The sequence below is a fragment of the Lissotriton vulgaris genome, chromosome 2_1 (assembly GCF_964263255.1).
Source record: "Lissotriton vulgaris chromosome 2_1, aLisVul1.2, whole genome shotgun sequence".
In the NCBI taxonomy this organism is placed as follows: domain Eukaryota; kingdom Metazoa; phylum Chordata; class Amphibia; order Caudata; family Salamandridae; genus Lissotriton; species Lissotriton vulgaris.
This window is the reverse complement of record NC_141687.1, coordinates 1,347,499,366-1,347,514,417: the sequence shown is the minus strand read 5'-3', so window position 1 is coordinate 1,347,514,417 and position 15,052 is coordinate 1,347,499,366. Positions and strand designations below refer to the sequence as shown.

The 15,052-nt window shown below is 42.1% G+C and overlaps 1 protein-coding gene across 1 annotated transcript in view; it reads left to right on the top strand.

Moving 5' to 3' along the window:
• EPB41L5 (erythrocyte membrane protein band 4.1 like 5) overlaps window positions 1-15,052 on the top strand; it is a 1,452,967-nt gene that overhangs the window by 1,272,915 nt on the left and 165,000 nt on the right. Inside the window, exons 22-24 of the mRNA XM_086957110.1 lie at window positions 10,968-11,046; window positions 11,579-11,656; window positions 12,600-12,641. Of these exons, the coding sequence (XP_086813236.1) occupies window positions 10,968-11,046; window positions 11,579-11,656; window positions 12,600-12,641 (199 nt within the window). The remainder of the gene's footprint in view (window positions 1-10,967; window positions 11,047-11,578; window positions 11,657-12,599; window positions 12,642-15,052) is intronic.

The following is a 15,052-nucleotide window of genomic DNA, read 5'->3' as shown; positions in this document are numbered from 1 at the left end:
ATTCTTATAGTATGTATTGTTTTTTATCAAATACAATGTTGCCTTTTGCACTTGCCTTTTTTTGTGCTTGGAACATTTTTAGTGCTTTCAACATTTTCAGTTTTTTTTCTGAATCTAGTAATATTTTTAATAAATTGTTTGGTGGTCTTACCAGAATTTTTTCTCTTTTTAGCCACATTATGTTAGTCTTCCAATACTTGTGGTTGAGTTTTTTCAAGTAAGTATCCTTATTCTTACCTTTTCTTTTTCTTTCTTTCTCCGGCGTGATAACTTTATTTTAATGATAAACAGTATGTGAAAAACATATCATAAATAAGTGTTTATTAATAACTTTATACATTATAATTTTCTATTTCTATACAAACACAATGCATATAAATTCTGACTCAGAAAGTGTAGGCCTGAAGCACAAGTGTGAAAGTAGTTAGACCACTACATGCATAGTGCATAGTAGTTTGAAGCACTCATAACCCTAAAACCTGGCTCACTGCATAGGTACATGCATATTAACTAAATGATTACAATACTATAAGGAGAGACGCTGACTAAATGCATAATTGGTTCACTTTTACTTTAGTGAATAGATTAGTACTTGGTACATAAACAGTCACTATGGTTTTGCAACAGTAGTCAGTGTGTTTGCTGGAGTGTATGGATAGTGACTGGAGAATTGTAGGCCTGAAGCACAAGTGTGAAGGTTGTTAGATTACTATATGCATATTGCATAGCACTTTGAAGCACTCCAAGCCCTAAAGCCTGGCTCCGTGCATGAGTACATGCCTACTAACTAAATGATTACAGTACTATAAGGAAAGACACTGGGTGAATTCTTAATTGGTTGACTTTTACTTTAATGAATGGATTACTACATGGTATTGAAAGTCACTATGATATTGCAACAGCAGCCACACTGTGTTTGCTGGAGTGTATGGATAGTGAGTGGGGAATTGTAGGGCTGAAACACAAGTGTGAAGATGGTTACACTACAACTTGCATAGTGCATAGGAGTTTCAAGCACTGCATGCCCTAAAGCCTGGCTCACTGCAACAGTACATGTACTTATGTCTGCAAACACATCAACCAACCAAATCATTCTCTCTCAATTTTCCCAAATGGACACTGACTCACAGTGTGATTCTAGACAAATAACAGTATTTCTTATAAATGGAGTGTATAGATACTGACTGGGGAAATTTAGGCCTGAAACACAAGTGTGAAGGTGGTTAGACCAGTACATACATAGAACATAGGACTTTGAAGCACTGCGTGCCCTAAAGCCTGGCTCACTAAATGAGTACATGCACTTATGTGTCTGCAAACACATCAAGCATCCATTCCACATATTTCATTACTGCATTTTACTATTAAAGCTAAACTCATTTTGCAAACACATAACCAATGACTATTTTCTAATTCTACCAAAATGTGAGAACACAGTAGCTTTTTAATCAATTTAATGTCAGCAAACACATAAAGTACCAAAATGCTTCTCTGAGTGATTCCTAAATGCACACAGACTCACTGTGTGATTCTAGACAAGCAACACTATCCCTTGCATTTTGCCAAAACACATTTACTAGTCTACAAGACATAAGGTGACTGTACACATTGCACAAAATGTTCTACTACACATTAGTATAGAGTGCTTTTATCAGAATGATTCCTAAATGCACACAAGACTCACTGTGTGATCCTAGACTAACAACACAATCCCTTGCATTTTGCCAAAACACATTTCATAGTCCAGAAGGAGTACTGCATTTTAATGTAGAAACTTGACTCATTTTGCATATACATAAAAAATTACTGGTTTCTAATTCTACCAAAACATGAGAACAGCACAGTTATCTGTTTGCAAACACATGAAATACACAAATGCTTATCTTAGAATGTTTTCTAAATGCACACACATTCGCAATAAGAGTTTAGAGAAAAAAAAGTATTCCCTGCACTTTAGCAGGAGAAACACATTACTCAGCTTCCTTTTTGTATTAAATGTTCGGCAGCAGTATCCTTCACGGGTCTCTTAATATATCGACCCCCCCCCCAACTCTAGTCCCTCTCACCTCCCAGCCCTTTTGGACTATATTAGTCAGTCCTGTGCTCGTTACGCTAATTTTTCAGTGCTAGGAGACTGTAATTTACACACTGACGACCCTTCGTGTGCGATCAGTTCTAACTTTATATCCACCCTAGCTGCCTGTAATCTACGGCAACTAGTTGTACACCCTACTCATAGGGCGGGCCATATACTGGATCTAATCTGCTCCAACCTTCCTGACATCACAATCGAAGCTACTATTCCAGTCATTTGGTCGGACCATTTCCTTATTCCATTTTCTATCCTTCTAACCCGTCTAGATAGACCCATCTCTATTCCACGGGTATTAGGAAGAAACTGGAGTAAAATTTCTCAGGCCTCTATTGAGGAGTATCTTAAGGACAGTAGCCCGCTCCCCTCTGACAATTTAGATGTCCGTATTACTAATCTGAACACCTGGATAGTTAAGGCTATTGAGACGCTGGCCCCTCTTAGGCCAAGAAAGACTTTTAGAGCCTCGCCTACAGCCCCTTGGTATTCTGACGAATTACGTAAACAAAAATCACTTTGTAAAATATTGGAAAGACGGTGGAGATCTGGATATACTAAAGAACACAAATTAGAGTATCGTAATGCACTTAAAGATTACCACAAACAGATCATCAAACATAAAAGATTTTCTAGCAGAGAAGATCAGCAAAGCTAGTAATGCTCCGTGAGAAATCTTCTCTATTGTTAGATCTTTTACAGATCCTCAGGCCTTAATCCAGCAACAGCCCGCCTCCCAAGAACTGTTCTCAGTCTTCTGAATACTTTGAGGATAAGATTACCCAGATTCAGGACTCATTCCCCACCAACGGGAATACTAATGCAATGGTGATTTCACCCGATAGTACTCAGACTGGTCCTATCCTCACTGATTTCGCAGCGATATCCGAAGAGGCCTCCCTGCAGGAACTACTTACATGCAGGTCAGGTTCCCCAGGAGATCCCTGGCCAGTAAAACAATTTAAAGCCTTGGCTCTTTCCTCAACCCTGACCTCAACACTATTTGGAACGCTTCCCTTAGTAGGGGCTGTTATCCGGAGGTGTGGAAACGGGCTTTTATAGTTCCCATCCTAAAAAAGGCCAATGCTGACCTTGGAAATCCAGCTAACTATAGGCCAATATCCCTCCTTCCGGCCCCAGCCAAGATACTCGAACGACTAGCCCATCAGCAAATCGCGAATTTTATTGAGACCTATGGTCTTTTTCATGACTCCAAACACGGCTTCCGTAAAGGATATAGTACTGAGTCTGCCCTCATAGAGATGGCAGACTCAGTTCGATGGGCTCTGGACCGAGGATCTCGGGCGGTGTTGGTGCTGCTGGATTTATCAGCAGCATTCGACACCGTCTCCCACCCAATCTTATTGGATCGATTGAAAGCCGTAGGAATCCAGGGCAATGTCCTTAAATGGATTAGCTCTTTTCTGTCAAACCGTTCACAACTGGTTCATACTCCCCCTTTCACTTCCACTCCCAAGCCACTGAAATGGGGTGTTCCCCAGGGCTCTTCTTTAAGCCCCCTACTTTTTAATGTTTACTTTTCCCCGCTTGCGGACTTGATTTCTAATTCCGGCATTAAAACCACCTCTTATGCCGATGACATTCAATTGCTTTTTACTTTTGACAATTAATCCACTCTTACATTTGACCCCCTTAAATCTTGCATCAGAAATATCGCTCATTGGATGGATCTTAACTCTTTGAGATTAAACGCAACTAAAACAGAGGTGCTTTTCGTCAATCAGCCTTCCCCTCTTGATCCCAATATCTGGTGGCCTGTACAGGGCTCGACAAATCTGAAAAATGGTACTAGTCCTGCAGGTCTAGTACCTTTAAAAAATCTACTCGACCTAGCAGTAACCTACTTGACCTCAGTCTCTGAAAGCTGAGTAAATGTGACAAGATAACAAGATTTAAAGGCATCTTTATTGCTCATTTGCTTTGTGAGCAATAAAAAGGCCTTTAAATCTTATTATCTTGTCACATTTGCTCCGTTTTCAAAGAGGACAAAAGTTAGTATATTTTCCTACTCGCCAGAAAGGGCGAGTAGGACCTAAAAATAGCTCGACCTCATAAAATGTACCTCGCAAATGCGAGCGGTCGAGTGGATTTTTCGAGCCCTGCTGTAGATCTGAGCCAAGCACCCTCCCCTAAAGAGTCAGTCAGGAATCTTGGAGTACGCTGGAACCAACAGCTGTCATTGAACTTACAAATTCAATCAGTTTCAGCTGCCTGTTTCTCCAAGATTAAAACCCTTAAAAAACTCATTAATTATCTCCCATATGACCATCGAAAAACAATAGTCCACGCGCTGATTATCTCCCACTTGGACTATGCGAACGGCCTATACTTGGGTTTAGCTACAGGCCGTTGTCATAAACTCCAAATGGGTCAGAACGCTGCAGCCCGCTTGATTGGGGGCTTCTCGCGTAGACAGCATAAATCTCCCTACCTCCGTGAACTTCATTGGTTACCCATAAGCAAACGCATTGAGTTTAAGGCTATGACACTTGCCTATCGCTCTACCCAGGGTAACGGTTCTGCTCATCTTAGATCAGTTCTCCGACTTTACTGTAATTCTCGCTCACTTCGCTCCAACTCTAAAAGCCTCCTGGTCACCCCAAGATTTAAAAAATCTCGCTCTGGAGGAAGAACATTTGAACTTGGCGCCGCCCAGCGCTGGAACAAACTGCCTCTTAATTTACACTTGAGCAAGACCGAACTAGAATTCAGTCGCTCTCTGAAAACTTTTCTTTTCTCCCGTTAATCTGCTTTTCCTTGGTTCTTACCTCAGACCTTCAGTCAATCAGCGCCGGGACACCCCGTTGGGGTAGCTGAGCGCTTTACAAAAGACACAAAATAAATAAATAAATCAAAATGTGCCACATACATCCCCTCACAAATTAATAACTCCCCTTTCAAATTGTTTTGTAGATTAAGAAGTATGTCAGTCACACACAAGATTTTCTTATACAGAATCTCTGTTCTGTACACCTCTCACCAAAACCAAAGAATGGACATTTTTCCCTCTCATTTTCAACACATATACATCTAAACATCAAATCACATTCCTACTCACATTAATTCAAAAGCAACACACATATATAATTGTTACACTTTTCAACCCTTTCAAATTGACATAAATGTGAACCCTACCCCCAATCTGCCTTTTGCCTATTACCATAGAAACAGTTCATGAAACACTTAACTGAGCTCACAAGTTCACCACACAATGTTGCTAATCAAAACAGCTAGAGTCCTTGACTTTCAACATATCAGCTTATCTTATGTAATGTTCCTTTCAATCAGTTTTTGTTAACCAATAAAAATCATGCTTTTAAAAAACAGAAATATGCACCCTAGTTTTCAGTGTAGAATGCTGTCAAACAACCAATCATTTACTTTCTTATTTCAAAACTGCATCTTATCCACCATTTTAGAATAATCTTACTTTTCAAACTGCCATTTCATTTACAGAGATCTGAGTGCATCCAGACCTCCCTTCGAGATGCTTAGAGTGTGGATTGTGGCACACAGCTATATTTTCTGGAGCCAAAGGTATGCAGAAAACAAATGAATTCACAAAGACCTAGGTTTACCAAATGTAGACATTAAATGGATTGGACAGAGAGGGTTAAAGTGGCACCAATTGATGCCATTGGTTAAATCCTTTTTGCATCTCCAACACCCTGACCTCATAATTGTGCACTGTGGTGGCAATGATCTAGGCACATTGACTGGGGTAGGTCTGGAAATGCTTATGAAGGACTCCTTTGGAGAATTGAGGTCACTTTTCCCCCAAACTACCTTTGTCTATTCTAACATATGCCAAAGGCAGAAATAGAACTTGTCCAATCAATTTTGTCCACAGATTGAGAAAGCTGGGAAACATGTGAATAAATCTGTTTCTGCTTTTCTCCGAGACTATAGAATGGGGTCCATTTACCGCAACAATCTGCATTTCAGTATGGATGGCATCTATAGGAGAGATGGTGTACATTTTACCGATGAGGGAAACGGAGTCTTCCTCATAAGCTTTAGACTCTGCATCTGTGCTTCTTAGTAGGTATCACAACTCTGTCAATAACACAACAGCTCTTTTTAGAGCCACTCAAGATCTAAACACATAAGCTTGATGTATATCTCTACATTTTTTTTTATTTTTTTTGCTTGGTCGCGCACCCAACGCGTCAGAATCGTGCATCCAACGTGTGGAAGTTGTGCCCCAAACGTGCTGGAGTCGCGCACCCTACAGATTAGTAGTCGTGCTTCCAACGCGTGCCAACCAGTGGCCGCGCTGAGCTGGATGCACGACTCCTGATTTTACCGTAAAAAAATAAATAGTCCCTATCACTAATTTTTATTATCCCTGGGGACCCCATCCCCCGGGGCTTATAAAAAACGTTGGGGACCATTGGGGGGGGGGCAACACCCCCACCGTCCCAGCCGGCTTCCCGCGTCCCTCAGGAGTCGGCATTGCTTTTCCACATGAGGAGCTGCTAAAATGCGTGTGGAAAAGCAATATGGTTTGGATTTTGAGAGTGAGCAGGTTTCCTGCTCTCTTTCAAAATCCAAACCACGTTTGTTATGGGAGGGCAGGAGACTCCCGCCCTCTCATAGCTAATAATGTCCTGGGGGTGAGCACCCCAGGACACTGCAGGAGCCAGCCCTGGGGGGTGGCGGGGCCCAGGGCCCTCGAGGGCTCCAGGAGGGGGGCCACACAGACCCCTCCCACAATACATAAAGCCCCGGTGGGTGGTGGTCCCCAGGGCTTGGGGGGGCCATTGAGCCTCCCCCCCCCACAAATTATACAATTATACTGGGAGGGCTTTTGAGCCCCTCCCAACAATTTATTTTGTAGCCCCAGGGGTTGGTGGTCCCGGTTAAGTTGAATAATTCTGCCCCTGGGATTTGCCCCCGATTCTCCCCCGCCCCCCCCCCCCTTCTCCCCCCCCTTCTCCCCTCCCCCCTCCTGCACACTTATTCCACAGACTTCTTCAGCCTCGCTTCTACCGAGGCACAAAATGGCTGCCAACAGTTCCTGGTTTCGAATGTTGACAGCCAATTAGCATTCAGCGCGTGATCTGGAGGGTGCGCTCAAGTTGCGCGGATCCACTGCAGTTATAGATATATATATGTACTTTTAACTGTAATTTTCTCAGTAACTACTGAACACATTGACACCATTTATGCAGCAGGCACGAGGCTGAACTGAGGATTACCTCCTTGCCAAATTTGAAGTAATTCCGTTCTGCAGTTCGGGCTGTAGCTGCTGCTAAAGGTCCTATGGGAAATTGCATGGGGAAAACACGTTTTGGGACCCCCCCTTTTTTCTCGGCCACTGCTACACGAATCATCCTGAGACTTGCAGGATAGGAGCGGACTGGAGCTGACTGTAAGTTTTAAAAATGTTGTGAAGATTTGTCAATTGGCACCAAAGTTATTAGGAATAGAATGTTGTGGATTTCCTATGGAAAATAGGTCCTAAATATAACCACCTACTGGCGACCGCCAGTAGGTAATATCTCCACATATCCACAAAACAAAGATGCAAAGCTTTTATTTAGCTGTACCGGCTCACACCAACGCGTCTCAGCCCTGCTAGGCTTTTATCACCGCGATAAAGGCCTAGCAGGGCTGAAACGTGTTGGTGTGAGCAGGTACAGCTAAAAATAAAAGCTTAAACTGGATCTGGGGTGCGTCGCATCTTTGTTTTGTGGAAACTAATCAAGGGCTTGGATTCAGCCCCATCGCTATTGCACCGTTCATTGAGCGCGCTGCTGGTAGGATCCAATTGTGTTAGAATATATTTATATGATCAAGGGCGGGATCGCCGAAACGCGTAATGGCGGATTTGGCAAAATAAAATAATTGCACGAGATACCTGGGTCCATGCTAGTTTGTTCCAGAAAGCAGTGGGTTCTGAAGGTGAGTTAAGGAATGAACACACACACATATATATATATATATATGAACAGAACAATCTTCAAATAAACCACACTCCTGTTGTGGAAACGAAGACACGGACCCAATGGTTTGCAGTCAAGGAGATCTTTAATAAAAACCTCGCTGGTTACGCGTTTCGAGCAACTAGTGCCCTTGGTCACACACCGCGCACCAGGTCAGCTACAAATTTAAACATTTTTTTTACCAGTGATGCTCCACCCATTAACGTGAGTCACAAGGTGTAGAAATAGAAAAAACACGTATTCCTTTGTAAACTACGTGCACACCTCTATTTACAATCGAAACAAATACCAGTGTTGATGGCATTAAGAAAAATTATTATATCTGCATGAATGCATTTATACTGACATGTTATACCATAGCCATGTACAAAAAAATATATATATATAATATATAATATATACAAATATCAGTCCCGTACAAAAATGTGTCCTTTAGGTTTGAATCAATCTATATACACCTAGAAAAATATATATATACTATCTATATACAATATCACAAAGATGGCCAAAAAAATATATACATACACATATACATATATACATATCTATATCTTACAAAAATACATACTCTATTCTTATATACAAATCCACATCCATTACAAACCCAATTTAGAGCTTCCATGGCATTAAGATGGACAAATGGACACATATCAATGTATAATTTATAACAATGATTTGAATAATGTACAGCTTCAATATGTACATGTACTTATAGTGTGCCAACACTGATATTAAACAACCCACTAGTGATAAATCTAAATATGATCTATATTAGAAATATAGTGAAAGTGCAAAATTGTGAGCTAAAAACAAGTTATTGGTTGACTTAAGATTCATTAGTCACCAAATTATTCTTAGAATGGCTAGAGAGATAATATATACAAGAAGGCAATATACATCAAGATCAGTATGATAAAAGAATCCTTGCTGGACTCCCATATGGTGCCCGGTCGGCGCCATCTGGTATCAGTTGTTGCTTTCAGAAAGACCTTGAGGAGAAAAATATGGAAAAAACCACATGTGAATATTGAGATTAATAAGACTACAACAGATGATGTAAGTCTTCAGTGGTGTTTAGCCCATTAGGGTACTTGCTGTCTAGTTCAATGATGTATTCGGTTTCCTTTTTACGTAGCAGTCTTTCTCTGTCGCCTCCTCGAACGAGGGGCGCAACCACATCAATAACATAATATGATAAGTTGGATAAATCATTGTTATGTGTGGACTTGAAATGACGTGCTACCGGGTACGTATTGTCACTGTTAACAATGGCACGTAAGTGTTGCAAGATCCTGGCGTGCACCTGTAGCTTGGTACTGCCCACATATCGTAGGCCACAGGTACACGTCAGGACATATATTTCAAACTCACTGTGGCAGTTAAAGTATCCCCGGATGGCTTTCCTCCTAGAACTGAAAGGTGTAAAGTAATGTGATGTGTTTACACCGAATTTACAAGCCCTACAGGAGGAACATTTAAAGAAACCTTTTTGTTTAAGCCAAGCGCTACCATTACCTAGTTCAGGGCTATTTTTGACTAGACAGTTGTGCATACTAGGTGCTTTTTTGTACGTTATAATGGGGGCACTGGGGATAATATCACCCAGGACACTGTCAGTTCGAAGGATAGACCAGTGCTTCTTCACAATGGACCTTATTTGTTTTTCATGTTTACTGAATGCCAGTATGAGTCGAGGGGCAGGGTTATCTGACTCCAGATCAACAGTTTCAGATGTCAGAAGAGATTCCCTAGGCTTTGCTCGGCATCGCCTAAGTGCGCTGTTTAGGACCTTGTTATTATATCCCCTGGCTCTCAGTCTGTTCATCGTGATCTGTGCCTCTTGTTCAAAGGTTTCAGGAGTGCTGCTGATTCTCTTAACTCTGAGCAGCTCCCCATACGGAATATTGGTGATTACGTGTTGGGGATGCTTACTGCAAGCGTGTAATATACTGTTGCCAGCCGTCGGTTTCCGATATAACGATGTGGCAACAGTATTGTTAGCAATGGTGACATGTACATCTAGGAAGTCTGCTTGCTCTTTGCTGATGTGGGCCGTAAAGAACAGATTATCATTGTTCTGATTAAGAGCATCAACAAAAACTTTAGCGCTTTCCTCATCCCCCTCCCAAATACAAAACACATCATCAATAAACCGTTTCCAGTATTGAACCTTGTCAAATCCAGGAGTGTTGGTGAGACCGCGCTCCTCCCACCAGCCTACATGCAAGCATGCATAGCTGGGGGAGAAGCACGATCCCATCGCCACACCTCGCACTTGTCTCCAGACATTCTTAGCAAACATAAAGTAATTGTTATTCAAACACCAATGCACCAACTCACACAACATCTTGTTGTGTGCATAATATTCACAAGATCGAGAACCAAGATAGTGTGTGATGGCGTTCAATCCTTTAGTGTGGTCTATGGAGGTGTATAAAGACTCAATATCTAAAGTCAAAATGCACCAATTTTCACGCCACTGGATGGAATTGAGTTTGTTTAGAAAGTCCCCCGTATCTTTTAAGTAGCAAGTATCGCAAGATGGAGCTATATGCATAGATAGATTTGTACGCATAGGCTTTGAATGCTGAACTGAAAATAGATAAGACACCCTCTGTCCTGTAAGAGAGTGACTGCGGGCACAGGGTGTTTTTAGAGATGGGCAGAACTTGAAAATCTGTAGAGATATTGCTACATTTTGAAAGATAATGAATTAGTGCTTTAAAACGCATTCACCGTTGTGTTCCCACTGGCTTAAAATGAGGTTGAAAAACGTTTCACTTGACTTCTCTTAAAAGAATGAAATGCTTAGGAATCATGTAGAATGGTGTTGTGAGGCCCCTTGAGGAACACGAGTTCAAATCTGCATGAACCAGCAACTGTGCATTAAGAATGGTCTTTTTTTTCAGTAACGTGCCGAATGAGGAGAACCCTGCCTTACCTCCTGAAGAGATGCAGAATCCAGTCGAAGATGTTCCAGTAACAAAGGTGAACCGAACCCTCTACATTCCCACTTTTTTCTTCACTTGGAGAAATTGATTTCTAATATTTATCAATTGGTTAAAATCTGGCTAACTCCTCAGTTACAATTGTGAAAATGTTAAACTTTTTGATTGTTCATGCTTTGCTTTACAAGTTGGTTTTTGAGGCAGAAGAAGCCTGGTGCAAAGGCTTTTTGCATGCGTTCAAAATTCCAATAGATTGGTCTATTCACAGTTTATTATAGAATCATTGTGGAAGCCATTCTTACAAGATCACTGCACCTCTAGGGTATAGCCTTGCTCTCACCACACTGATCAAGCTGTCATGCGATTATGCATTCTTCTCTATTAACCATTTAAAGGAGGTTTTGAGGAGAAGGCACTGGTTATTCCCACTACATAATCACAAATTTGGGGTTACAAAAGAGTTGGAAAACTGAGTTTTTGGTTATTTGAAATTGTTTGGTGAAAATGATTGCTTCAGGTTTGCTGCCTGGGACTGGGCGTCTGTAATAATGAATGTTGTTTGTTCTAAATAGAGCACCACTAACGAACTGGATAGTCTACTGGCTTCACTGACGGAGAACCTCATAGATTTCACTGATGCGTCTCCTCAGGTACGTATTACAGGTTCAGGCATCTTGAATGTGCGTGTATGCAAGGGGTCGGATTCACTATTCCACAATAAAGATACAACTTGCACCTTTCACATAAAATGCTTGAGGCATGACTGCTCTATGATTACATGACTAAATAGGTGTAGGTGACACATTACCCATGTGCCCTGTTACTCTTTTGCTTTTTTATCCCTATGCTTTGGTGTGTTGGTTTTCAGGACCCACGAGTAGAAGTGTATTCTGCTTTGAACTGGCCATTTGTTTTTTGCTGGGGTTTTTTCCGGCAGTATTAGCAATAATACAGCCTCAGCAGCAAAGTTTATGGAGGTAGAATGGTTATCAGCAATCATGAGTGACAGCCTCTTTTTGTACACATCTTAATAACTGCAGGTTAAAACAAAACGTAGACCGCTTAACCGAGGATCGCAAATGAGCTTTGAGTTGAATGTTACACATGTTTATGTAGGGGGTTATGGTTTGCGCTTGGACTGTATCACAAATAAGTATTGCTTATTTCTTCCAGACACTGCAATGTTATGGTTAATTTACCTCTTGTTGTGTCCTTAACACCTTGGCTGCTAGAGGTTTTCCCCACCGGCGCTGTACTTGCAGATTCCCCATTGTTCATGACGAGCTCAGCTCATCATCAGCACAGCTCAACCGTGCCTCATGACGAGCTGAGCTCGTCATGAGCATCGAAGGGGTTAAAACTGTACGCCTTGTTCTTTAAGGAGTAATAAGGAGGGCTAACTTTAGCTGTTCGTCCTTGAAGAATGGACAGGTGCCTTGCAACAGAGCCCCACATTGCACTCAATTATAGAATTAAGCATGCATTTAAGCCTTATTTCCTTTAGATTGAGAAATGTCTCTGGAATTAGGTATGAGTGGCAAGCAACATTCTGTCCTAATCGTTTGTTGAATATTTGTTTTTTTATATTGATAGGTGCCCTCGTATACGTCCATTACACCCAGGTGGTTAGTACCGGTATGTTATCTTCTTTGTGTATTCATTATTTGCATAACTCTTCCTCTCGTGTCAATTCTTTAGCGAGACCATTGAATGTATTGATGTAAATGTGAAGGAATTGATCAACTTTATCATAAATGATCTGCACTGCATCTTAACATTTGCGGACTGAATAGGTTTTCTAACAGGAACTTTATATTTCACAGTAGCTAAGTCAATAAACTTGATAAGAGTAACAAAGCTAACTTTCTTCTAGGCACCTTGACATTGCTGTGGACCAAAATATTGTATAATTTGTGTACATGTTGTAATTGGATCAGAATGCACCAGGGAGAATATACAATTTTGGAAAAGGTGATGGACAGAGTTTCTGAAGGATGCAGAATACTCCTACCCAGTCAAGAGATCAGGGCTTGATCCATCACCGTTTTTTAGCTCACTGCACCATCCCAGCTCAGAACCTGGCTATATGCAAATTAGTCTGTTCCTGTCCCAGTGCATGATGGGAACAGGGCAAACCAAACTACCAAGCCAATTCTTATACTGGAAAGGAGACAAGCTTCCGGGGACCGGTTTCTGGCAGCGAGAATATACCACAGCTTGTCCCAAGGATAGAAGAGCACACCAGCTGTAGTCATGTTAGATGGGATTCGGTCTGAAGTTGTTTCTGAAGTTTAGTATGCATGTAGAGGAATACCTTCCCTGGAGTTTTGAATATAAAGATTGCAGGAAAAGTTGAAATCACCAGCAATAATGATAATCCTATTCAAATAATGATTTAGCAGATAAAGAGGTGCACAGTATTATTAGATAAGATCATACACTCTATTTTAAAAAAAAGTCTACATTCCTGTAGTCAGTTGTGATAAAGTTCAGGGGCCTGATTCACAAAATTCTAACTTTGCTACTTTTGGTATTCACAGAAGGCATTTAGGAGTACTAAAGTTAGGATTTTGTCTCAGTTAATCTTAAATTTTGGTCTTAAGTTAAACTTAAGGCAAACTTAAATTTAACTGAGACAAAATCCTAATCCTAAAAACAGAGCGACTCTCCGTCTGCCCGCCACTCACTTGCACCTGCCAAGTCCAGGCCCCAGGTCCCCAGTGCAGTATCAATCTGCGCCCAGCATGAGTGCCGCCAATCAGTTGCGGGCGCGACTCACATTTCTCAGCCCAAATTCTGCAATCGAGGAGGAGGTCCAGCTCGTATTGTCCAAATCAGGGAGCATGGATCCACAACCAGGCACAGCTGCCATCGCAGGACACCAGTGGGCTGCCGTGCCCACGTCGTGTGCAGCGGGGCCTTCACCTATGTCTGTGCAGGCAGGTCTTGGATCACCTGCTCATTCGCAGCCCGGTATGCCTGAAATCACTACTTCCCAGTCACCGATCTACTGCAGGCAATTGGACTGCTCGGTCTTCCAGGTGTAAACGCATTTTTGGAACAGATTTCAGGGGTTTTATTCGCTGCCGCTAAGCAGCTCTCTTAAGGTGCAGCCATCTTGGCTGTTGCCAAGCCATGCACCCACAGAAACTTTATAGTTTTGAACTGAGTTGTTGACATGAGCTATCCAACAGCTGAGTAACAGCATGGCAAGCCCAGGACAGCCCCAGGCCAGCTTGTCTTCAGTATGCCTTTGGCGTAGCCTATCTGACAGAGACTTATAGCTACAGAGTCCTTACTTTAGAATATTCCCATGGCGTCAGACTGGATCCTGAAAATTTTGGGGAGCACTACCCCTGCTCTTCAGAAAGTGGCATTGTTAGGCTCTTTGCGGTGGGGTCTGCGCTGTACGTGGCTCCTATATTGGCGACACACAAGTGCTCTCTAACGTTAGTTTTTTTTTTCCTGGGCCATTCATCGAAGATTCAGAAAAGAGCTACACTTTTAGTCTTTTTTGTCTGACCTGTTTTTGAATTTTTGACAAGACTTGTCTCCTGGTGCTTCGGGAATGTCAGCTAGGAAAGCTGGTTTTAAGCTGTGTGGTTTCAGTCATCAAAGGATGTTGGTGACTGACCCACATTTGTTGTGCCACTGGTGCTTGGAGCGCAACCACAATGCCATGAGCTGTGTTGACTGCTGCCCCATGCACCCCAAGGCTTTGAGGTAGTGGTCCTTCAAGCTCCTTGCCGCGCATTGTTAAAATTCTCAGTCAAGGAATGTCCTGAGATAGGTTGCAGACCCACTCCGAGCACTCGTCTTAATCATGGTCATATGGGAAATCTGGTAAGTACCACAGGCACAAGATCAAGAAAATTAAGAGACCTTTAACTTCACTGCATCCATCAAAGTCATCTGCTAAGACTAGAGAGCATCCGCATTCAAGGCCTAGCTTTGTTGTGGAACATGTCTGTTGGACAGGCCACATGAAGGGCCGCTCTCCCCCGGCCCAACCAGGCCTGAGTCCAGTCCCGCAAGTACCACACACC